The 23738-nt window shown below is 43.3% G+C and overlaps 1 protein-coding gene across 4 annotated transcripts; it reads left to right on the forward strand.

Annotated features, from left to right (window-relative positions):
• Positions 1-182: 182 nt before the first annotated feature.
• LOC116312358 (calcipressin-1) lies at positions 183-22674 on the forward strand. Of its 4 annotated transcripts, XM_031729756.2 has the most exons (5): positions 183-342; positions 510-646; positions 18308-18481; positions 19721-19880; positions 22270-22674. In XM_031729756.2, exons 2-5 carry the CDS (start codon positions 521-523, stop codon positions 22452-22454), a joined length of 645 nt encoding a protein of 214 aa, XP_031585616.1. In that variant the 5' UTR covers positions 183-342; positions 510-520; the 3' UTR covers positions 22455-22674. The 4 variants fall into 4 exon arrangements, with proteins under 4 accessions (XP_031585616.1, XP_031585618.1, XP_031585617.1 ...); XM_031729758.2 differs by lacking the exons at positions 183-342; positions 510-646 and adding an exon at positions 16948-17619; XM_031729757.2 differs by lacking the exons at positions 183-342; positions 510-646 and adding an exon at positions 16952-17625.
• Positions 22675-23738: the final 1064 nt, after the last annotated feature.

The raw sequence follows: 23738 nt of genomic DNA on the forward strand, positions 1-23738 counted from the left end.
CATGTAATACAAAGGCGAGCAGGCGAGAAACAGGGTCCATGAACAGAGTGATAACAGGAAAAAACAGATGAGATGACTATAGGGAACCAACATGTGACTGAGTGTGGAGGTAAGTCATCGGACCGCTAAATAACGTGAGAGGGCAGTAACGCACCGGGAAAGGATGTAGACTGCCGCGAAGGCCCGGCGAAAAAGAAAACCCGGAAATGCTTCCGCTGTTCCGTGTAGCTGCAGGTAGCTGAAGTACAGCTGATATCAGACAGTAGTTCGGGTTTGAGAGCACAGTGAGGAGCCAGCGGCTGCCTGAAGGCACACACAGAAAGGACATCGCTGCTAACACCGGTGGGTAAACAGCGCAGCGACGCCTTTGTCATAATAATATGTTTTAACCACGAAAAATAGCTTCATGTCCTGGGTTTGGTACGCGGCGTATCAAAGCACTGATAGGTGTAGAGTCAGGCAGCAATCAGCATGTGTCGGTACTGACGGAAGGCTGTCGATGTTTCCAGATATTTGGGTGATGCAGCAGGCGGATAATGGCGGCGAGGAGGAGGCGGCCCCGGTAGATGTTCAGTTCACGGATTTACCGGACGCCCTGGTGGCCTGCAAAGTGGCGGAGGATTTATTCAACGAGGAAAGGCTTAAGGTAAGCTGTCAGGCACTGGCCTGTGTGCGGCTAAACAGTGTTTACATCATATATGAACGTGAAACATGAACCAATAGCTTTGGTGCTTTTGTGTAGTGTAGTTCATTAGAGATAATTCCATATTTTGCTTTAAAAACAAAGAACTATCTGATAGTATGACAGAAAGAAACACACACGGTTACCTAGGAGATAAACTTGAATCTATGGAGCACAGTAGCCTTAAAGGAGAAAGATGTGTGTGCAGGAGAGCCACAGGTTTATGTGGTTTCATCACTCCATCTGGTGGCAGATGGATTACTATCATCGATACATGAAAATCAGTTAATTAGCTCCATTAAAGACTAGTGACAGCTATAGTCACGCCCCTAAACTGATTCTGCTGGAAAACGTCTCTGGGACCTTGGAGTCCTCGGGTTTGTAGTCTGTTTGCTAGCTTTAGTCAGAAAAGAAGGTCCAGTTGGGTTCAGACCCAAAATGCTCCTGGATTAAACCGAAAAGTCAGAGTGTTCGTTGATGTCACACAGGGGAACATGGCTAAAATGAAAGACGTCATGGATGGTCTCCTACATTTCCTGCAGCTTCTTGGGGGAAGGAGGTGAGCAGGTTAAGAGGTGGTTCTGTCACCAAGGCAAATCCCAAATCAGTGAGCATTTCCATGGACTCCCCATCCTGTAAATCAGAAATGTTACTGCATTAATATTTGATGGCCATAATGAAAATAAAACCAGAAGAATCATTCTGAGGGAGGCAGGGGGTATTCAGTCCCAGTGGACATGTGCTGTATGGAAAAACAGATTTGTGCTGGTGAAGCCAGGACTGTGTGATACTAATACTTTGTGCAGTTACTTCACTTTCACCTTTGGGAGCAGTTTCTCCTGTGGATGCTGGGTGCAGCAATGTGCAGCAGTTGGTGAGAGACTCAGTTGAGTAACAAGACAAACATCAAAAACTTCTCTTTGGATGTTTGATGCTCATCTAACAGCCACCAAGGTCAACTTGTTTTTGTTGTTTCCTGTAGTCCACTATCGCCTCCTTTGTTTCATTGATGTTGCGAGAGAGGTTGTTGTCCTAGCACCAGTTGTTCGGTCCCTTCACATCCACTCTGTAGACTGTGTCATTGTCGCCCGTGGTGGTCATATCATCTGTGCTACATCTGTACTGTACTGTGTTTGTGATGAGCGAGGAGTTAGTGTGTTTTCCAACTCTGACTATCATGTTGAATGCTGAGCTGTAGTCAGCTAAGGGCATTCACACATATATGTTCCCTTTTTCCAGGTGGGCAGGGCAGTGTGTGTGGCCAAAGCAATGGCAACGTCTGTGGCTCGGTTTCTTCTGTAGGCAAATTGGACCAGCGTGTAAGGGAGGTAGACTGGATGTGTAGTCTAACCATCTGTTGACGTTGTGATGACTGATGTTAGTGCAACAGGGCAGTAGTCATTTAGACAGACCACTTGTTTCTTGGCGATGGGAATAATGGTGGACGCCTTGAAGGGAGATGTTGAAGATATTGGCGAACACATTTGCCAGCTGGTCACACGTGCTCTGAGAGCATGACCAGGAATGCTTTCTGTAGGGCTGCTCGATTATGGCAAAAATGATAATCACGATTATTTTCACTGAAATTGAGATCTCGATTATTTGACGATATTTATTTAACAATAACAATGTATTGAATAATGGCTTTAAAGATTGTCAAAAAATAATCTAAAATAGTGTGCAAATACTGATTACAGTGCAAATGTTTGCAATATAAAAAATAAATGAAAAATGTAAACATCTATGTTTAGTGAACTTCAAAATACTGCATAATATTTGATCCACGTCTGACTCTGCGAACCCATAATGTTTCCACCAATGTTCCCTCTAATATTTCATGTGTCTGAGCGAACACACAAACTCCCTGAGCGTCCCTTGGACCACTGTGAGCGACATCAGACGTGTGCACTGTGGTCACGCCAGCATCGAATCCATCCAAGTTACATGGTTTATTAAAATAATCAAATTACAGCATTTACATTTATGTTAGACTACTTTTAATTAACTGCTTTAGCCCACTTACAATGAAAATGTAAAAAATCCTGTTCCTGACCTGTGTAGTATGTTAACACTATTGGAAGTAAAAATAACTTGAACTCCAATTTTGAAAACACAACTTTCTTTGTTTATTTTTTTCATAAAGCTCTGACTTGTATCATGAGTCTGTGGTCTGGGAGAGAGTCTGTAACTCTGTCTGCCAAATACAGTATATAATGACCAATGTTGGGCAATTAATTATATAGTTCTTCAAAAAAGTAACTCAGTTTGGCAAACAACAAAGTTTTTTGCAGCTATTTATTTTTTTTAATGCAGCCAAGGCGTTTTTAAATAAACATTTCAAACTATTTACAGAACAATCAGCTGTTCTGCATCAAATCTGATGCCACACAAATCATTTGTGCCACTCCAAAAACTAATTTCTGTCCACTATGAGATAAAGGAGAACAACAGCCTGATACCTGCAGGCCTGACAACAGGAGATGTATCACTGCTGTAACACCTGTAACATTCAGCAGCCGCCTCATTGTTCTGACACACCAACAAAACTATTGACTACACCACACACTAACTACACACTAACTACATACTAACTACACACTAACTACACACTAACTACACACTAACTACACAAGATTTGTGCTAAACGTCTCAAATCTCTCACATCTCAGAACACCGCCACACTCCTAAAACTTCCCCATTTCTTAACAACTAGATGCCACGTTGTTATATCATTTTTTGATTGGTCGACAGGTACTTTTTTCGACCAATAGGAAAGGGTGGGGGTTTTGGTGTTGTTTTTGCTCACAGGCTTTCGGCGTTTTCCTTATAAAACGCCGCTTTTACCGCTTCTTCCGCAGTAAATATAAACAACGACAGTATTCAGGAAGAAAACCAAACATTGCAGATATTTTTATCATAACTCTGGTTTTACGTGGCCGATCAACACAATTTAAAAACTGGTATAAAGTCCCCACTTTTTCCGTCAATTGTTCGTCTGTCCTGCTCACATCTCCAATGGTTGGACACGTTGTCATTAATGTGGCTTCACTGCACATCAGCCACGCCGCTTTGCTCGCTAAAACACCGGTGTCTGCACATAAGGACGCTGTCATAGCCTGTCAGCGACGTTGATTGGCTGCGTATATACGAATGTGAATCGCATCATTGGCTGGACTACAGGATAAGGTGGCATCGTTCTAATCACATACAGGAGCAGCCAGTCACTCACTGACTAACACTGCAAAACAGGATTGTTAAAGTTTTAATTTTAATTTCAATTCAGGTTAGATTTTTTTTGTGCGCAACGCAGATTTTCTGTGCGCAGAGACCGTGCCAGCAGTGCGCAATCATGCGCATGCGCAGCTTAGAGGAACATTGGTTCCCACACCACTGAAGTCGTTTCACCTCTTTTCAACCAACGGCATTCTTTCTTCAGCAGCCATTATCCTCTCCTCTCCAAATAACTTCTGCTTAGCTTTCCGAGCTTTCCGAGCTTCCCTCGGGTCCTCTTAATTGTTGTGACGTGTGTTCGAAACGCAGAGAGGTGCGCTCGATTTGCCACACGGAGCACGAGGGAGGTGCTAATAATCGGCTCAGTCATTTTTAATGATCGTTGAAAACCCAGATCGTAATCGAGATTAAAATTCGATTAATTGAGCAGCCCTAGCTTTCTGGTCCTGGAGCTTTATATAGGTTGACCTTTTTGAAGGCCATTGTGGCAGCCTCACTCCCCACTAGAGGACATGAAACTGTGTTTGAGTGAGCATAGAGGGTGTTTAGCTTGTCTGGGAGAGATGTGACAGACTGAACACTGACTAATAAAAGAAAAACCAGGTCAGTGATACAGCATAGTCATAATTGCTTGGGGTCAGAAGAGCGGTAAGTGGACTCCTGTGGACTTTGTCCTGGTAGTCCCACTTGGCCTTGGTTATGACCTCAACACTGATCACTACAAAGTGGGAAAATACTTCCAACAGGCACCTAATCTGAGCTTATTCAGTTAGGTTTTAGGAGTTTTAAGCGTTCTAGCCATTTTTAATGAAATGGCTTCTTATATAGGACTTTATATATGCTTTATATAGCACTGAAATTTGATATAGCGCTGATTAAACTTATTCTATTCAGCCATTCTTATAGATGCTAATCTGAAAGTGCTGCTGAGTAGGGCTGCACGATTACCGTATTTTCACGACCATAAGGCGCACTTAAAAGTCTTAGATTTTCTTCAAAAAGTATGGCGCGCCCTATAGCGCAGTGCGCCCTGTGTGTTGTAATGAGGACGTAGTAGAGAACACCATGAGAACGCTAAAGGGTGAAGTGTGGGCGTTGACTTTATCGCACATACCTGTATAAAAGAACAGGTATGTGCGTTATGCAGGACATCGTTGTTTTAACAACCCTGAAAATGGCAAAGAGACACGCTTATGAAGCACAGTTTAAACTGAAGGCCATCAGCTACGCGGAGGAACATGGAAATCGAACAGCGGCGAGAGAATTTAAGATTAACGAATCGATGGTTCGCAAATGGAGGAAGCTAGAAAACGAGCTCCGGCAGGTCAAGAAAACGCAGCTGAGTTTCCGCGGACATAAGGCGAGGTGGCCCGAGTTGGAGGAAAGACTCGAGTGGTGGATCATCGAGCAAAGAACGAGCGGGAGAAGCGTTTCGACGGTCACCATTCGGCTAAAAGCAGTTTCACTAGCTGAAGAGATGAACATTGAACATTTCCAAGGAGGTCCGTCTTGGTGCTTTCGTTTTATGAAACGGTGCCATTTTTCCATCCGGACCAGGACTACGGTAGCGCAGCAACTTCCAGCGGATTACCGGTATAAGGAAAAGCTGGCCATCTTCCGCTCCTACTGCAGCAAACACATCGGCGACAAAAACATCCAGCCCAGCCACATCACAAACATGGACGAGGTCCCGCTCACTTTTGACATCCCGGTGAGTCACACTGGAGAAGAAGGGGACCAGCACGGTAGCGATACGCACAACAGGGCACGAAAAGTCTTCTTTTACTGTTGTGCTTGGCTGCCATGCTAATGGACAGAAACTGCCGCCTATGGTGATTTTTAAGTGAAAGACTTTGCCTAAAGAGAAGTTTCCAGCAGGAATCATCATTAAGGCAAATGAAAAGGGCTGGATGGATGAGGAAATGATGAAAGAGTGGCTGAGGGAGGTGTATGTAAGGAGACCAGGTGGTTTTTTCCACGCATCACCATCACTGTTGATCTGTGACTCTATGCGTGCCCATCTCACAGCTGATGTGAAAAAACAAGTGAAACAAATGAACTGTGAGCTTGCTGTCATTCCGGGAGGCCTGACAAAGGAACTCCAACCGCTGGACATCGGTGTGAACCGGCCGTTCAAAGTAAGGCTGCGAGCGGCGTGGGAGCGATGGATGACCGATGGAGACCACAGTTTCACCAAGAGTGGAAGGCAGCGCCGGGCGAGTTACGCCACAATTTGTCAATGGATTGTAGATGCTTGGGCTAACATGTCTGCTGGCTCTGTTGTTCGAGCTTTCGCAAAAGCCGGCATCATTTCCGAGGAGCCGCACGGCACGGAAAGTGACTCTGACAGTGAAGAAAGTGAACCTGGCATGTTTGGTGGAGATTTAGCGCAGCTGTTCAATTCAGACACAGAGGATGAGGACGATGGGTTTGATTGATGATAAAAATGTGAGTACCAAACTTTATTTTGCTCCTGCTTTATTTTTAAATACGCACACTTGTATGCTTGTGTGTTGTTGATGATGACGATTACCGGTAATAAAAATGTGAGTAAGGTACCAAACTCAGGTTTGCTCCCGCTTTATTTTTAAATACGCATACGGTACTTGTATGCGCCCTATAATCCAGTGCGCCTTATGTGTGTGTTAAATACAGTAATGGCACACATAACTGAGACTGCGCCTTTTAATACAGTGCGTCTTATGGTCGTGAAAATACGGTAATCGTTAGAAAATCGCGATCTCGATTCATACTTATGTGCGATCTCATTTCCAAATCACAACGAAAAAAAAAAAAAAAAAAAAGACGACGATGACGATTGTACCGCATTTTGATCCGGGACGTAATCTGCATGAAAACAAGCGCTCACTCTTCCTGCTCAACAAATGACAAGGGCGGAGCCTTATACCACGTGATACAGAAGCTGTGCCGTGATGCTCAAATTGGCAGGAAAAACAACGGAGAACACGTCAGGGATGACAAGAAAGTGACAGGAGAAAATCCGTCCCGGTCAACCACCCAAACATCAATAACGGGAACCTTCGTGCCTTGGAGAAGAAGTTTTCCTACGCCTCCTTCGATCTTTTTACTAGCGGAGTTGACCTGTACAGTAAGCTAGTTGCCGGCTACGAGCCAGTCACGAAACCTTCAAGTAACTGCCAGAGGTTTCCTTACTACGGTTCGGAGCCGCGGATCTGGTGCGGTAACACTATACCCGTCGAACTCCCGCAGGCACAAAGAAATTACGGAGGCTATCACTTATCACCTGACCAAAGACATGGCTCCCATCAACACTGTGCAAAACGAGGGATTTAGGAAAATGATCAACACCCTAGACAAACGCTACACAGTGCCGCAACTATTTTTCTATTGTTGCACTACCTGCTCTATACACGCAGTGTCGAGCAACGGTGGAGACGGAATTACAAGCAGCACAACATTTTGCAGCAACGACAAAATGTGAGACATTTGTTGTTTTTATGTTCAGTCTCAACTGTTACGAAGTTGATGTGCAGTTAATAAGTGGAATAAATATTTATATTGGAAAAGAAAATCGTGAGAGAATCGTGATCTCAATTCTAAGCAAAAAAACCGTGATTCTCATTTTATGCAAAATCGTGCAGCCCTACTGCTGAGCCTGTACTTTGGTCAGCTCGTCTGCTTTATTTTACTGGACCTGCCCTCTTTCCATCATGCTGTTGTTAATGTAATGTAAAGAAGTCATTCACTCTTTCAAAGCTCAATATTCTCTACATTTCATGCTTTGCCTCTCCAAAACGTGAAATAGACATGCATGCAGAAGTTGCATTACTGCACGCAATAATTACATTACCAGCAGGGGGGAGATAATATATTTAAAGCCAGGAAGTCAGTAGTGAGCAAGTATGAAGTGCATTCCACGGTCCATATTCCTTAGAAAAGCTTAAGCTAGGCAGCTAATATGTATGTACATGCAAATGTTTTAATAACGTCTGTTTAAACACATGCCAGCATTAAATGGATTTGAAAATGTTTCTAGGGCAAACACTACCTAGGCTGCTTTTGTAGTTTTGCTTTTACTGTGGTGTATACTGTGTCAGGCTGAACAGGGAGGGGAGCGACACCCTAATCCCATTGTGGAGTTCACCAGGAACAAGAGAAATGTGACAAAATACATGGAAGATCAAAAAATACTGCAAAAGCAGCCCTAAAGGTTCTCAAGGTAAAGTCATGGTAAGATGCACTGGTTCTTATACAGCGCTTTACACAACTTGCCTCAGTCACGGGTTTCTATGCTCTTTGTCTGTAAGTGCTTCTTATCTAACATTCATGTGCGTTCACACTGCATCACATAGCTACTCAGGGTTAGTATCTTGCCCGAGGATATTTGGCATGCAGACTTCAGCACACGGTGATCGAACCATCAACCTTCCGATTAGTAGGTGATCTGCGCTACCACCCCACCTAAAGAATTAGGGTATTCTTCAAAGACAAGAAGCTCAACCCAATGGAGCACACGTTTCACCTATTAGATACAAAAATGAATGCAGAAACACCCAAAACATAAATAGTCTAGCCAGTTTCTCGTTTGGCTCTCAGCGAAGGCGGTCACACTTTTTCTCCTCCTCCTCCTCTCCCTTAGCTTCCCTGCTTAGCCTCTTGTGTCCTTGTCTAGTCTGGTGTTTTTTGTATTACTTTTCCCTGGAACACTCTCTCACAGTCTGTTCTCTAAAACCTAAAAGAGAATTATGGATTTGATCAACTGGTCCCTGATTGCTATTGACACCCTTTCTCAACGAGAAGTCTGGGCTTGGGTGAGCCTGAGTGCTGAAGATATCTACCTATTCGGAACCATGATAACAGGGTTCTTGCTGATCGGAGCTGGCTTGGCCCTGACTTATCGAAGAATTAAGGAAGCGGAACCGGCTGTTCAAACCCCCACAAGGCTGCCCGCTGGGATTGAAACGATGGGACGAGGCGTGAGTTTCTCAAAATGGGCTCATTGAGTCAGCACGGATAAGATCTTAGAAAGGCTTACGGCTGCCGTGAATACTCAGAACAAGACCTCTGAGTGCAAACTGGATTACATCTGGAGGGGCTCGCTCGGAATAACACCTCTGGGCGCAAATTGATCACATCTTGGGAAGCGCACCGCGGTCGTGAGTTCTCAGAACCGGCTCTTTGACCACAAGAAATGACAACACCACGGAGCGTAAGTTTGGATAACATCATGGAGAAGCTCGCGGCTCTCCAACGGGAGATTGAGAGACCAGTGTCGGACTGTTAGAACAGCTTTGAAATTCATATGAGCTGTTCGCACTAAAGTAAAAACCACCATTTCATGCGGAGACCACTTCGGCACCAGCTGCGGTCTCAAGGCTGGAGCTGAACAACAACACCCTGATAACGACTGTGTTGAGACTGTTCTTCCCTTTCTATTCAAGGCCACCTGGGTTGGCTGGACGACTGTTTACTTAGCCTGGCAGGGCGAAGGACACTGTCTCAGCTGAACTCTGGACACACACTCACACACACACACACACACACACACACACACACACAGATATGAACACACTCATCCCCCCTCCCTTTCCAAACGCCTTCGATGCTTGTTTCCTGCGGGGGAACACGGCGGGTCTGTGTGCCGCGCTGGAATGGTAGCGCTGTGCAGGGCGGCTGCTGTGTTCGCTTCGGATTACTCCTCACCCCCACCCAACCCTGTGGCTTGTCATGTCTTTTACAATGTTGTGCTGTGGACATTTATGTGCTTTTTGTGCAGAGGAGTTTTTTTGTTTCCTGTCCTCATGCTGTCCTACAATGGAAGCACAGCATGAGTAGAGGTCTCTTTTTTCCTCTTGTACTTTCCCATTGTAGTGTACATTTGTGTTTTTTTTTTTTTTCTGCAATGCTACCGATCTCCGACTTGTATCCCCATGTAACGTCTGTGTTGTGTGTGTAAGGTCGGGGGGGGGGGGGTCCCATTTCACTGCAGGGCAACCTGCATGTGACGAATAAAGCTTTGATTGATTGCTTGATAGTCGCTGACAGCAGTAAAGACCTAGCAGAGCGTTTTAAAGGAAGAAGAACAGCGTTTGGTGATATCCATGGGTTCTAGACTTGTAGATGTTATACCTGCACCACGTGGGCCAACCTCATATTAAACACTATGGATTAAGAATGGAATAGGACTCAGGTTCATGTTATATCACAATCACAATTTGGGCAATGTTCTGCTAGGAAACCTTGTTTCCTGTCATCCATGTTGATACTACTTGGACACGTACCACCTGCCTAAGCATGGTTGCAGACAAATGTACACCATTTCATGGAAACTCTATGCTCTGATGACTGCAGTGTCTTTCAGTGGGTTAATGCTTCCTGCCATAAAGGGGGAAACAAGGTTCAGGGATGGTTTGAGGAGCATAACAAGGAGTTTGAGGTGTTAAGTGTTCCTCCAAATTCCCCAGATCTCAGTCCAACATCCCACATCAGTGGGATGTGCTGGACAAACAAGTCCAATCCATGAAGATTTGACACTGGAACTGGGATTTAAAGAAGTTCTAAAACAAAGATTCTAAATTCATTGCATTGTTCTACCTTCTAAAAACATATTTACATGTCCTAATTGCTGCTATGAATTGAATCTTTCACCTATAAGTCATAGCTGTTAATGGTGATACTGATGTTGGAACACACAGAGTTATGGTCATGTTTAATGTGTATTTCATGGAAGTATTCTAAGAGTGCACTATTAAATTTGTAAAATGGCAAAAAGCATAGTTGCATGCAGTTCTGGCCTAGAAATAAATGATGCAGGAAGCAGCAGGAAGAAATAACGTAATGTGACTGAGTTTTAAAAGCTTAAAAACTGGAAACAAGTTGAATATCTTTAAAATGTACATCAGAAAAATGCAGATTGGCTCAGACAGAGTTTCTGAAGGTTTTACCAAGGAAGCAGTTTTTTAATAGATCCTCTTATATATTTTAGCCAAAGGTGTAGGGCTGCTCGATATAACGATATATACAGTGGCTTGCAAAAGTATTCGGCCCCCTTGAACTTTTCCACATTTTGTCACATTACAGCCACAAACATGAATCAATGTTATTGGAATTCCAGGTGAAAGACCAATACAAAGTGGTGTACACGTGAGAAGTGGAACGAAAATCATACATGATTCCAAACATTTTTTACAAATAAATAACTGCAAAGTGGGGTGTGCGTAATTATTCAGCCCCCTTTGGTCTGAGTGCAGCCAGTTGCCCATAGACATTGCCTGATGAGTGCTAATGACTAAATAGAGCACCTGTGTGTAATCTAATGTCAGTACAAATACAGCTGCCCTGTGACGGCCTCAGAGGTTGTCTAAGAGAATATTGGGAGCAACAACACCATGAAGTCCAAAGAACACACCAGACAGGTCAGGGATAAAGTTATTGAGAAATTTAAAGCAGGCTTAGGCTCCAAAAAGATTTCCCAAGCCTTGAACATCCCACGGAGCACTGTTCAAGGGATCATTCAGAAATGGAAGGAGTATGGCACAACTGTAAACCTACCAAGACAAGGCCGTCCACCTAAACTCACAGGCCGAACAAGGAGAGCGCTGATCAGAAATGCAGCCAAGAGGCCCATGGTGACTCTGGACGAGCTGCAGAGATCTACAGCTCAGGTGGGGGAATCTGTCCATAGGACAACTATTAGTCCTGCACTGCACAAAGTTGGCCTTTATGGAAGAGTGGCAAGAAGAAAGCCATTGTTAACAGAAAACCATAAGAAGTCCCGTTTGCAGTTTGCCACAAGCCATGTGGGGGATACAGCAAACATGTGGAAGAAGGTGCTCTGGTCAGATGAGACCAAAATGCAAAACGCTATGTGTGGTGGAAAACTAACACTGCACATCACTCTGAACGCACCATCCCCACTGTCAAATATGGCGGTGGCAGCATCATGCTCTGGGGGTGCTTCTCTTCAGCAGGGACAGGGAAGCTGGTCAGAGTTGATGGGAAGATGGATGGAGCCAAATACAGGGCAATCTTGGAAGAAAACCTCTTGGAGTCTGCAAAAGACTTGAGACTGGGGCGGAGGTTCACCTTCCAGCAGGACAACCACCCTAAACATAAAGCCAGGGCAACAATGGAATGGTTTAAAACAAAACATATCCATGTTAGAATGGCCCAGTCAAAGTCCAGATCTAAATCCAATCGAGAATCTGTGGCAAGATCTGAAAACTGCTGTTCACAAACGCTGTCCATCTAATCTGACTGAGCTGGAGCTGTTTTGCAAAGAAGAATGGGCAAAGATTTCAGTCTGTAGATGTGCAAAGCTGGTAGAGACATACCCTAAAAGACTGGCAGCTGTAACTGCAGCAAAAGGTGGTTCTACAAAGTATTGACTCAGGGGGCTGAATAATTACGCACACCCCACTTTGCAGTTATTTGTAAAAAATGTTTGGAATCGTGTATGATTTCCGTTCCACTTCTCACGTGTACACCACTTTGTATTGGTCTTTCACCTGGAATTCCAATAACATTGATTCATGTTTGTGGCTGTAATGTGACAAAATGTGGAAAAGTTCAAGGGGCCGAATACTTTTGCACGCCACTGTACATCGGCTCACGATATAAAAACGTCTGTCGTTTCATTTTACGCTATCGTTTGTTTTGTTGTGTCGCAAAATAAACTGTTTACGGCAATATTTTTTTCATCGTTTTGATGGTCACTGTAGAATTTCTTAAAGTTCTCTTGTTCTCTTATATTTAATATAACCACACTACAGACGGACAAGCGCCTGTTTTTATGTGTTATCGTTAGCAACAACGATCGTGTGGCTCCGCTGTCCGCTTGTTTATTTTCCACATAAACCTTTCACAATAAAGCTGAAGATTCTGTTGAGATTTTTCAAAATAAACTGAATCATGTGAAATAGTATGGAGAGTGTTTATGGATGAGAGGCCAAAAAGAGCTGTCAGATGCTAAAAAATACACCTTAGAGCAGGCTTTTCCCCACAGCATGCCGTGTAATAAATACTCAAAAAGAAAATTGCGCCTGTTTCAACTTATGGAACACGAGATTCACAGAATTAGCTGAAAATGTTAAATTTTTGTGATAAATATCGTTGTCGGGACGATAAATGTCTTATATTGGGATATGAGACTTTGGTCATATCGCACAGCCCTACAAAGGTGTGCAAAACACTGAAAAATCTTTTTAACAAACAAACATTTGGACAAATGTTTTTAACTAGTGGACACAGTAAGGTTCTGCTAAACAGTTTTCTAAACTTTCTTGGTTCTACTTACCTAGTTAGAGAAAAATGAAGTTAGTGTCCAGCTAAGACCTGAAGGCTTGTCAGTATTATCAGCAAAATGATGATTTTCCAAATCTTCTATTATAGTTTTGCTATGCACCTACTGGCCTCAGGAGGGCAGTAGAGGCCTGTCTCTACATGATCACTGTAGCTCAGTATCAATTTAAATACTAATGTCTGCTGAGCTGTGCAAGTTGTATTTCTGCGCTCGAAAGGAGAGCATGGTGCAATAAAAATATGTGTGCTTGTTTTGTGTCTGCCTGGTGAGGCAATGGAAAAAAATGTGCAGATGAAACAAAAACAGTGGGATGGAAAAAATGCAGGGCTGGGCTTGCACACACAGTGGCTGCAGCAGGGTGAGGCTGAGACCTGGAGGTGATTAGTGCATGTCTGTAGTTTCTGTGTTGCTCAACATCAATACACAACACTCGATGGACATGGGAGCATCAGCAGGCTGTCAGGTGGCTCACTAATATTACAGCACTGTTTGCACATTTTCTGTCTGACACTGACACACACACACACACACACACACACACACACACACACACACACACACACACACACACACACACACACACAGGATGGTGACATGAGTCACTGTGCATTTACACCCATGCTCAGCTGGCCATAAATGGTGCATGCTGTTTCCGTCTTGGCGTTTCTGTTTTGGTCATTTTGTTTTATGGATTTTCCTGTAAGTGAACCTCTTGTGTGGACTTTCTCTCACCGGTTGTGTCTTTGCTTATTTGGCATGTGTAGCAATCTGCTTCCTCTTAGGATACTTTTTTTCTTCTCCAGTATTTTAGCTAATTTATTTCACACAAAGACAGTCACTAGATTTTTTTCTTATTCTTTGTATATTCATGCCTTACCATGTACAGTGCAACTGGGAACTCATTTCTTCCATATTTAGTCGTGTCATAGCATTAGTCCCAAATGAATGACATTTTTCACCTCAAAATTCTACAGTGACAAAGTGACATGTTTTATTATTGAAAGTAAAAAAACAGAAATGTAACCTGTATATAAGAATTCACAGCCTTTGCACAATACGTTGCTGAAGCTTTTGGTCTTTCTGAGTATGATGCTGAAAGCTTGGCACACCTATTTTTGGACAGTGTCTCCCATTCTGCTTTCGAGCACCTCTGAAGCTCCTACAGGTTGGATGGGGAGCACTGACGCACAGCCATTATCAGAGCTCCTCAGAGACCTTTCTACATCTGCTTCAGTTGTTCCCTCAGCCCTGGTACCTCTCGATTTTCCCATGCTCGTTCTTCCTGATATTCTAAGCTGGACCAGGATCTATAACAGCTATGGTTCTCTGCTACCGCTGTGTCTGGTTGGTTGTCCAACAGCTGCTTGTCTGGAGTCCCACAGGACCTTAGCCTCATTGTTCTCAACAGCATTTGTTGATGGCTGCCATCAGGACTTGGGACTGTGTTGTCCATGTGCCACACAGATGATCCTGTACATCAATCAAGCTACTTGGTCGTGCCTTTCAGTGAGCACTGTCACAGCTTGCATCCTACATCCTGCTGCATTGTGCTGGATAGTCTCCGGGGCAGCTTTGCATAGTTTGGGGCTGAGGTCCTGGATTGTGGCTCTGACACTTAATAATCCTTGTCCTCCCTCTTTTATTGGGAGATAGTGTCGTGGTCATGGACTTTGGGTGGAGGGTTTTCCCTATTTCTTTCTGTGCCTGCTTATTGTTACAGGACATATGCATCCAAGCAATAGCTTGGAGCTTATTCTTACCATTCAACTGGCTTGTCAGCACCTGTCTGTCCTTCTGGCTTTACCTGACTGTGGCTGACCTTTTTGCATATTCATCAGGTTCCCACTGGCCTGTGGGATTTCCAGGTATGTGTAGCTTTTGTACTATATCTGCTATTGTGCCTCCACCCTTCAGTCCGGATGAGCTTGCCTGTCTTTGCAGCCATTCGACTTTACTTATCCAGTCTGAATAACATCCTGATGCCTTCACTGTACATCCTGGTGATGTGGATCAGTGAGTCAGTGTCCTGGCTTATAGCTTGTCACCCATGTACAGTAGTTGGCTGATGGTTGCTCCACTGCAAAATCTGTAGCCATGTCCACTGTTAAATGGTAAATGGACTGATTCTACTCTCAAAGTCCTTTATACAACATGCCATCCATCCACCCATTCTCATTGTCAGGGTTGCAGGGCAGCTAGAGCCTATCCCAGCTACCATAGGGCAAGAGGCAGGGTGCACCCTGGACAGGTCTCCAGTCTGTCGCAGGGCTAACAGACAACCATTCACACTCAGGTTCACACCTATGGGCAATTTAGACTTACCCAAGTAACTTAATTAAGCTTCACACACTTTCATACTCTGATGCACCGGAGAACAACTTTGGGTTAGTGTCTTGCTCAAGGATATTTGGCATGCAGACTGGAAGAGCCAGAGATTGAACCACCAACCGTCTGATCAGTAGATGACCTGTTCTACCTAGCTACTGCCACCCCAAGTGTGACAGATGTGTGACAGATGTGTGACAGATGTCGGTGATGATCAGGGGATTGAGGTCTATGTAGAACAGCAGCAAGAACATTCTGTTGGCCAGTTGTATTTATTATTGTGCGATCTACTGCACAATAAAGCGCCTTGAGGCGACTGTTATTGTGATTTGGCGCTATATAAATAAAATTGAATTGAATTGGCATCCAGAGTTGTTTTTTACAATCCCACTGAGTTCCCCATGAATATTATCAGTGTGTTATTAGCTTTGTACAGTGTAAAGGAAACGTGTGCGTACTCAGCTTGGTTGCTACAGTGCCTGAGAGGAACTTCCAGGTTGGAGTAATCTGCTGGTAGCTTCATGGTGTGGTGTTCGTAAACATGATTTTTAGAGTCTTAACAATCCGTTCAAATTTGGCTCAGATCTACCAAAGTCTCCAAGGTCATTGTTCAAAACACTGACCTCTGACCTCTCCTTCAAGGTCAGTCAAATTGATTTAGCAGACATCTGCACTCTAAGTGCTTCTTGGTGATCTTTGTAAATATTGTGGCTTTTTTTTCCCCACAATGAAATGAAAAGAAGAAATCATGTATGTTGTATATGTCAACTGTCATTTTTATTCTTTGGCTTTTGGCCTCAGAGAGACGTTTTTCTTGTAATTAAAGTAGTTAATATCTAACTAATTAATGATTCTACTTTTTCTTTTATTTGGCTTTTATTTATATCTTATGTAACTGTATTATTTAGTTCCAGTGTACGGCACTTTGGTTGTTTTAAAGTGTTTTATCAATAAAGATGATGATGATGATATTGACTGTATGAGCAGTCAGAAACAGTGTTGTCTGTCATTGTGTGAAGCTTTAAGCTCTCTGCTATTAATACCTCACAGAAACATGTTATTATCTGCAGACTTTCCTGCTGCCTCTGGATCCCTTCATGCTTCTCACTAGTCCTGTCCTTCTACCCTTCCCTCACCCCTTTTATTTTTTACTTTGGGTGTCAGTCTCCCAACTACATCTGTCATTTCTCTGTCCTTCAGTCATATATACAAAGAGAAAAGATATGAATGTATGTTTTTGTTCTACGTGTGGAATCCAAAGTGAGGCTCACTGTCATAGTTTCCACTAATAAACAGTATCAGGAGGCAGAGTGATGTCAGTGTTCCACTGTGTCTCTCCCACTCTCTCGCACAGACACAGTCATTGCCCTTCATTCTGTAGGATTAGTCAGCGTTGGCTTGTATCTGTCAGTGGAGGAATAGGAAGAGAGAAGAAAATAGATTTCCCTCCTCCTTCCACCGATGATTGGCCTGCAGTGAATGAGACCAGGAAGAAGAGAGGAGGGGACTGTGGGCAATGCGTCATAGGCTGTGGAGCTGGGTGAGAGAGAGAGAGAGAGATTAAAGTGTGAGTGACATTTTCAGCTCTCCACACCCAAATCTCTGGAAAATTCCGTGAGTTTTCAGTCTGCTGCTGAGCGAGACAGGAACAAGCTGCAGCAGCACCAGAAGAAAACGCAGATTGTTTTCAATTTCTAACTTTAGATTCTTATTTCATAATCTTGGAATGTGCTGTCTCTAACATTGTGGACTTGATGTACTGTGGGCACCGAAGGAGAAAAACTGCTGCTGTGTTTTCCAACAAAAACGCATGTGAAGCCAGTGCTGGGGAAGAACCCGACTACGGTCCTGTTTGGAACCATCCCGTTGTCTCTGCTTGTCCGTCACCCTGGGGAAAGCAACAGTCCTCCAACCTCGTCCCTCCTCTTCCTCAACTTCATTGACTGTTACAGCATTGCATCGCACCCTGAACTCAGTTATCAGGTGGAAAAGGTTGCAGATCGGCGGGTCGCCTGTCATGCACATTAAGACCACTAAATGTAACCGGTTCTGCCTGGTGGCCTCGGTGACCAACCGGGAGTTATTCCACCACTCTGAGGTGCAGGTAACAGTACGGTGTCACTAAAGGATTTCCTGGAATTTGACTACCGAGGCAGCTGACCCTGTATGCATTCTGAGACATCTTTACTGGCTTCCAGGATCTACTGGCAGCTGGCAACTGCATTTTGTGTTGACTGTATATAGGTTTTATGTGCAGTTCGTCATGTAATGTAACTATTGAGAGGTCTGCTTAAACTTGATTTTACAGCTGAATACACCCAAGCATCCAGCTCAACTACCCTCTAAAAACTGTTTTTCAGTAGTAATGTAGCAACTCGACTGTTAGATGGTGTAATGGACAGCCAAGACTGACTGTAAAACACATTAATGAGGATTTTGCAGCATGGCAGTGCTTTTTAAAACGGATTTCCTTAAGCTGTTGGTACAACTGGATAATAAAACAGTGTTAAGAAAAAGATGAATCCTGCATCTGCACTAATGTGTGCTAATCTCTAGGCGTTTAGGTAATATCGATCGTTTTAGTGTGTCTGCATGATCAGATGTCTGTGGCTTTATTCATAGCATCTTCAAATAACTATTTCTAACTGGCTCTTGCTCAATATTTTTAGCTAAAAAGTGAAGAAAGTGCTAAATGGGCTGAACGGAGTTGAAGTCTGTAAGACGATTCAGAGATTTCAGTCATTACTTCAGTCTCTTCCTACTGTCTGCTTCCTCTTTGTTTCCAGGCTGGCTTTGAGGCTTTGTTCCGTTCATTCGACTCAGAAGTGCAGTTCCAGTACTTCAAGTCGTTTCGCCGGATCAGGATCAGTTTCAGAGATGCTCTGGCTGCAGCGGAGGCGAGACTCCGACTACATAAGACGGACTTCAACGGCAAAGAAATGAGACTTTACTTCGCTCAGGTAATATCTGTAGGCTGAGATCTATCAGACACATGAATGTAACTTTTTCAGACCTTCAACGGGCTAAACCAGGCAGAGCTCTTGATACACTTTCTGACTGTCATCTATGGTTGTCCCAGAGTTTGGAATAATAAATGAAAAATGAAATAACTAAAAAAACAACTTGTACTTTTTTCTCTTATAGAGATGTTCATAATTGTTTTTTCGTACTTTCACGTGTTGTTACATCAATCAGCATCCTCCAGACTACATTTGACATGTTAGCTTCAGTTTAATATGAATGGAGCTGCTGCTGTGTATATGTTTATAAGAATAGAATAACCTAGTGTAGTTTATAAGGGTGTTACATTCTGTCTACCTAAACAATGTTGTTAGCTTGCTTTATGTTAGCTAGCTGATTAATTCATCCTTTCTGATGCTACAAAATAATAAACATTTCAATTCAATTTTATTTACACAGCACCAAATCACAACAACAGTCCCCTCAAGGTGCTTCATATTGTAAGGTAGACCCTACAGTAACACATACAGAGAAAAACCCAACAATCAGATGACCCCCTATGAGCAAGCACGTTGGCGACAGTGGGAAGGAAAAACTCCCTTTTAAAAGGAAGAAACCTCCGACAGAACCAGGCTCAGGGAGGGGCGGGGCCATCTGCTGTGACTGGTACACAATGCGCCTGTGGTGAATGACGCAGTGGGCAGTGATTAGACGTTCCACTTCACAGTAGGGCGGATCCCGGAAGCATAGGATTTCCACCTCCATGTGTGCTGTGGGGACGGTGTTCTTTGGGTGGTACTCACACTGGAGCAGTGGGACGAGCTGATGCCAGTTGCATGCTCAGTTACATGCAAATCATTGTAGAACTTTTGCAATGTTTTTTCCGTCTTCTTCTACTAGAATGAAGCGAACTTACAAAGTCAGAAAGGGATTGAATAAATAATTTTCTCACTGTAGTTAAAGTTGGTGAAATACACAGAAAAAAATATCCAATAAATCACTGAATGAATCTACGGTTTAATGTGACTATGTGGTTTCAGTGGTAAGACTATAGAAGCACTATATAAATGTCAGTCCATTAGTTAGCTGGGTAGGTAGGTGACATAAACATAATCATCAATCCGTTTCTTTGGCAATGACTAACTTTTGGTTTCTTTCTATATGATGAGACAGTTTCAGTATAACCTGTGATATATTGCTGGTTATTTAAAGTGCTTCCCTGCCTTTGCACTGTGTAGTCTGTTCACATAGGGAGTCCTCGTCTGGAGCCTCCCAAGCCAGAGAAGCAGTTCCTGATCTCACCTCCTGCTTCCCCTCCAGTCGGCTGGGAACAGTCTCAGGACGCCACACCGGTCATCAATTATGACCTGCTTTGTGCCATCTCTAAACTGGGGCCAGGTATACAACACATTATGATTTGTGTTTTCCATCTGTGTGTGAATGTGTGACAGGTTTGTAAAACACAATCGACACTTCCTGCAGCCTCAAATACAAACTGAAGGCTCTTTACAGGCTTGGAATGAAGCTGAGTGGCACATGATTTAAAACGGTGTTCCACTTCTTTTAATCTTACCTTTTTATGTCGATAAATTCATCATAACTGATTACAGGTGCAAAGTGTGTGAGATTGTCTCCACACTGATATTGACATCAACACCTACAACTCAAAGTCAGGAGCCAGGTAGCACTGACTGCCAGCAGAACTGCAGACAGGTGTCGTGTTTAGAGGGAAAACTCAACACTGCCATCAGAGCATCGTTACTGTCACTGAAACAAATACAACAAAATTAAGTGCCGTCCCTGCTGCACTGAAAAGAACAAAAATAATAAGAGAAAAACTATAAAATGAGATTTAAAAAGGACAAAAGAACCATCTATTGCACTTAAGGAGCTGCGCTATGGTAGGTGTTCATTGCAGTGTTTCATTTTCATTTCCACTTTATTTAACAGGGACCATGTACTACAAAACAATCTCCTAAGAGAAAAGATGTCCCAGATCGGGATCGAGATGACATGACGTAAATAGAGCAACAGTGCATACTAGATTTCAGATACTCAGGAAGCTGAGTCCCTGATAGTTTTTAATGAATTATGATACAAACCATTGACATTTGGGTAACGTTCACTGAGGTCTTCAAGGTCAGTTTAATGATAATTGGTCAATAATACAGGTGAATTGGCTCCTCGAGAGAAATGGGTGACACTGAGCTCAGGGAAGTGATGGGAAACCCACACATCATGCACGTCTGCTAGGCATAGACACACAGCACATTTAAAAGCAGTGAGGATTAGAAACCTATATCAACAAATGTTTCTGGCACAACTTCACCTTCTTCCAAGGTGCACGGACAAGACAAAGATCTGATGACCTGAAGACTCCAGCAACACTTAAAGTAATCCGTTCTTTAAGTGATGACGTGATAAATCCTAGCCCAAACTACTCTGTGTTCACTAAGGCTGTTGTGTTTTTAACTTGTTTTAGTGCTTTGTATCTTGCTCTATGTAATCTACAAGCCCCTAAAAACAGTCAGTGATCACTGTCGGCCTCTCTCGGTTTTTATCACCACTGTTCATTTTAAAGCTCAGTGTTTAAACCCTTACAATGTAACTACAGCCCAGCCCATGCAGCAGTATATTAATGACTAACCTGGTATTGTGGATGGATTATCTCAGCTGTTCTCCTGACTGAAGTTTGGTCCGTTTACAGCATCCTGCCATGCGATTCCATTTGTCCCTAACCATCGGGAACCCTCACGTTAGCTTTTATTGAGTGGAAAAAAGTTAGCGTTCACCCTCCAGCTTCACTGTGTTTATGCTATGCTAACATAGCTGTGTCGCTAGGATCACGTAGCACATCATTATATAGCAGCTAGCCCAACTTCAGTAACCCTACAAACATCACTGCTGTTTAGTTTCTGTCTTCATTTATGTTGGAAGTGATAGCAGAGCTGTACGTTTGAATGTTTCAGGAATCTCTCAGTCAGAACATGCTATATCATGTTTAGGTGGAAGCTAGCGAGCTAACTTCCTGCTAACTTCTAACTCTGTTAAATTTAATAAATCCTGTTTTCATGGATGTTAAACTTAATTGTTACACCTGGTAAAGCAGCAACGCTGATCATTTTATTAAAAAAGAAAGAATTTAGACAGTTTGTAACTCTCAGAGATGCTGCAGTGATCGTCTGACTTTGAGACCTGAAGCAGAGTTTGGACCCGGGAATGGCTAATGACGTCAGACTTAAAGACCGGATTCGGGAAGGCCACACCCCGAAACACGTTTGTCACTTAGTAAAGCTGTTCCCTATTACTTTAAATGTCACTTGAGTCTTCATTACAAATTACAAACGTATAACATATGGAATATTTGACTGTTCAAACTATTCAGACTGGTCCTGTTGCAGCTCCACATGCTAATGCTGTTCACACCACCAATGTCAAAGTTACAAGAAGTAAAGGTAGTATGGGTTAGGAGTTGGTGTGTTAATGCTGTGTCGGCTGATGTGGCTAAAGCATCTAGATTCTGCCTCCAGATATATCAAAGCAATATTTCCTAAAATTGAATGATTAAAATAGTTTCTTTGATACATTTGAAATTGCCAGCTGATGTCAGACAGGCTCCAAGATGTCCTCATTGACATCTAAGACTGAGCTCATCAGGTCGTCAGGATCTTGATATCAGCTTTGTTCTCCATTTTGCATCATCCCTTTAGCCGAAGAGGGAAACATCATCACTGCACAGTGACTCGGTACATGTCCTCCAATTTGACCGTTTTTGTGTTATTCTTAGGGGGGAAGTACGAGCTTCACACGGCAACACCAACCACTCCCAGCGTGGTCGTCCATGTGTGCGACGACGATCGCGGTGACAGCTCAGCGCCCGATGACAGCGACCAGGATGACAAGCCCCGCCCACCACGACCAAAGATCATTCAGACTCGACGGCCTGACTACACACCTAGAGTTGAGCAGTGAGCGGTGCTTACAGGGGAATCTGTACTGTGTCAGCGTCTCCAACGATCAGGAGCTGAACATGCTCGCAGAGATTTGGATAAAGCTGTGGGACTGTGAGAAGGCGTCTGTGGGTGCTGCGATATCCAGCTGAAGCAAATGATTAGAATTGCATGCTGCATTTGTGTCGTGTTCGACAGACCGAAGAGGGAAATGGTTTAAATGGACTTACTGTACGACTGTTGCTATCTGCTCTGGTGCTCCATTTGTCTGTTATTAAGGTGTGAAGCAACCTGCTTCAGCTTTTTCACATTTTAGTGGCTTGTGTGCTCACTAGCATGAAGTCATGACAGTGTCCATTGCTCTGCACTGTTGTCTGATGTATCTGCTTGGCCTAAACAAAGCTGGCCTCCTGCTGTCTTACAGTCTTTGCTGCGACAGTTTTGCACCCAGTTCCTGGAATTCTCTTCAAAATAGTGTTTGAAGTTTTCTATATTCTGTGTGTGTTTTGGTTGTCTTATAGCAAACAGCTGTTATTAAAGGCACCCACATAGGAAGTGATTTGTAGTGACAGAGACCTTCAGGCAACAACTATCAAAATGGCTGCTGATGACGTGAAGCGGGCCAGTTTGGAGTTAACCCTCAAGAACCTGAATGTCTGCAGGCCGCTGACTCTCAACAACACAGTGATCACATCCTGCGTGGACGCCCGTTTACTCTTTGACTTAAAATCCAACAAATGTTTATCTGTTACTTAAGAATGCCACACTTACCTGTTACTGTCACTGACCATGTCGTGCTGTCATTTAAAAAAAACATGACTCTTTTTGCCATGTGGGGGTTAAATAGTATTCTGAAAAATGTCTTTCTGCCAATGTGTGGGAGTGCTGCTGTTCAACCAGTGACTCAGGGCCCAAACAAGCTGCCGGTTATTTTGAGGCCTGTTTTGTACTTGTGGCACATCCAGCTCATGTCCTAAGGCTTTTACTACACTGCAAAAACTCAAAATCTTACCAAGAGTATTTGTCTTATTTCTAGTCAAAATCATCTCATTACACTTAAAATAAGACAGAATCAGCTAAAGGGCAACATTTCAGCAAGCTAAAGGAACTTGTTTCAAGACAGTAAATCTTAAAACTAGACAATTTTCACTTGTTCCATTGGCAGATTTTTTTCACTTATTTCAAGCTAAAATATCTTGTATTAAGTAAAAAAAAATCTGCCAATGGAACAAGTGAAAATTGTCTACTTTTAAGATTTACTGTCTTGAAACAATATGTCTGTGAAGGTTCTCAGTCATCCAGGTCA

The sequence above is a fragment of the Oreochromis aureus genome, linkage group 23 (assembly GCF_013358895.1).
Source record: "Oreochromis aureus strain Israel breed Guangdong linkage group 23, ZZ_aureus, whole genome shotgun sequence".
Lineage (NCBI taxonomy): Eukaryota > Metazoa > Chordata > Actinopteri > Cichliformes > Cichlidae > Oreochromis > Oreochromis aureus.

What these genes read in the sequence shown, in the direction of transcription:
- LOC116312358 (XM_031729756.2), top strand. Translation starts at nt 521, where the DNA reads ATGCAGCAGGCGGATAATGGCGGCGAGGAGGAGGCGGCCCCGGTAGAT. An exon ending in TCAACGAGGAAAGGCTTAAG is followed by an intron (nt 647 to 18,307) that starts GTAAGCTGTCAG and finishes CTTTGTTTCCAG; the next exon opens with GCTGGCTTTGAGGCTTTGTT. An exon ending in CATCTCTAAACTGGGGCCAG is followed by an intron (nt 19,881 to 22,269) that starts GTATACAACACA and finishes TGTTATTCTTAG; the next exon opens with GGGGGAAGTACGAGCTTCAC.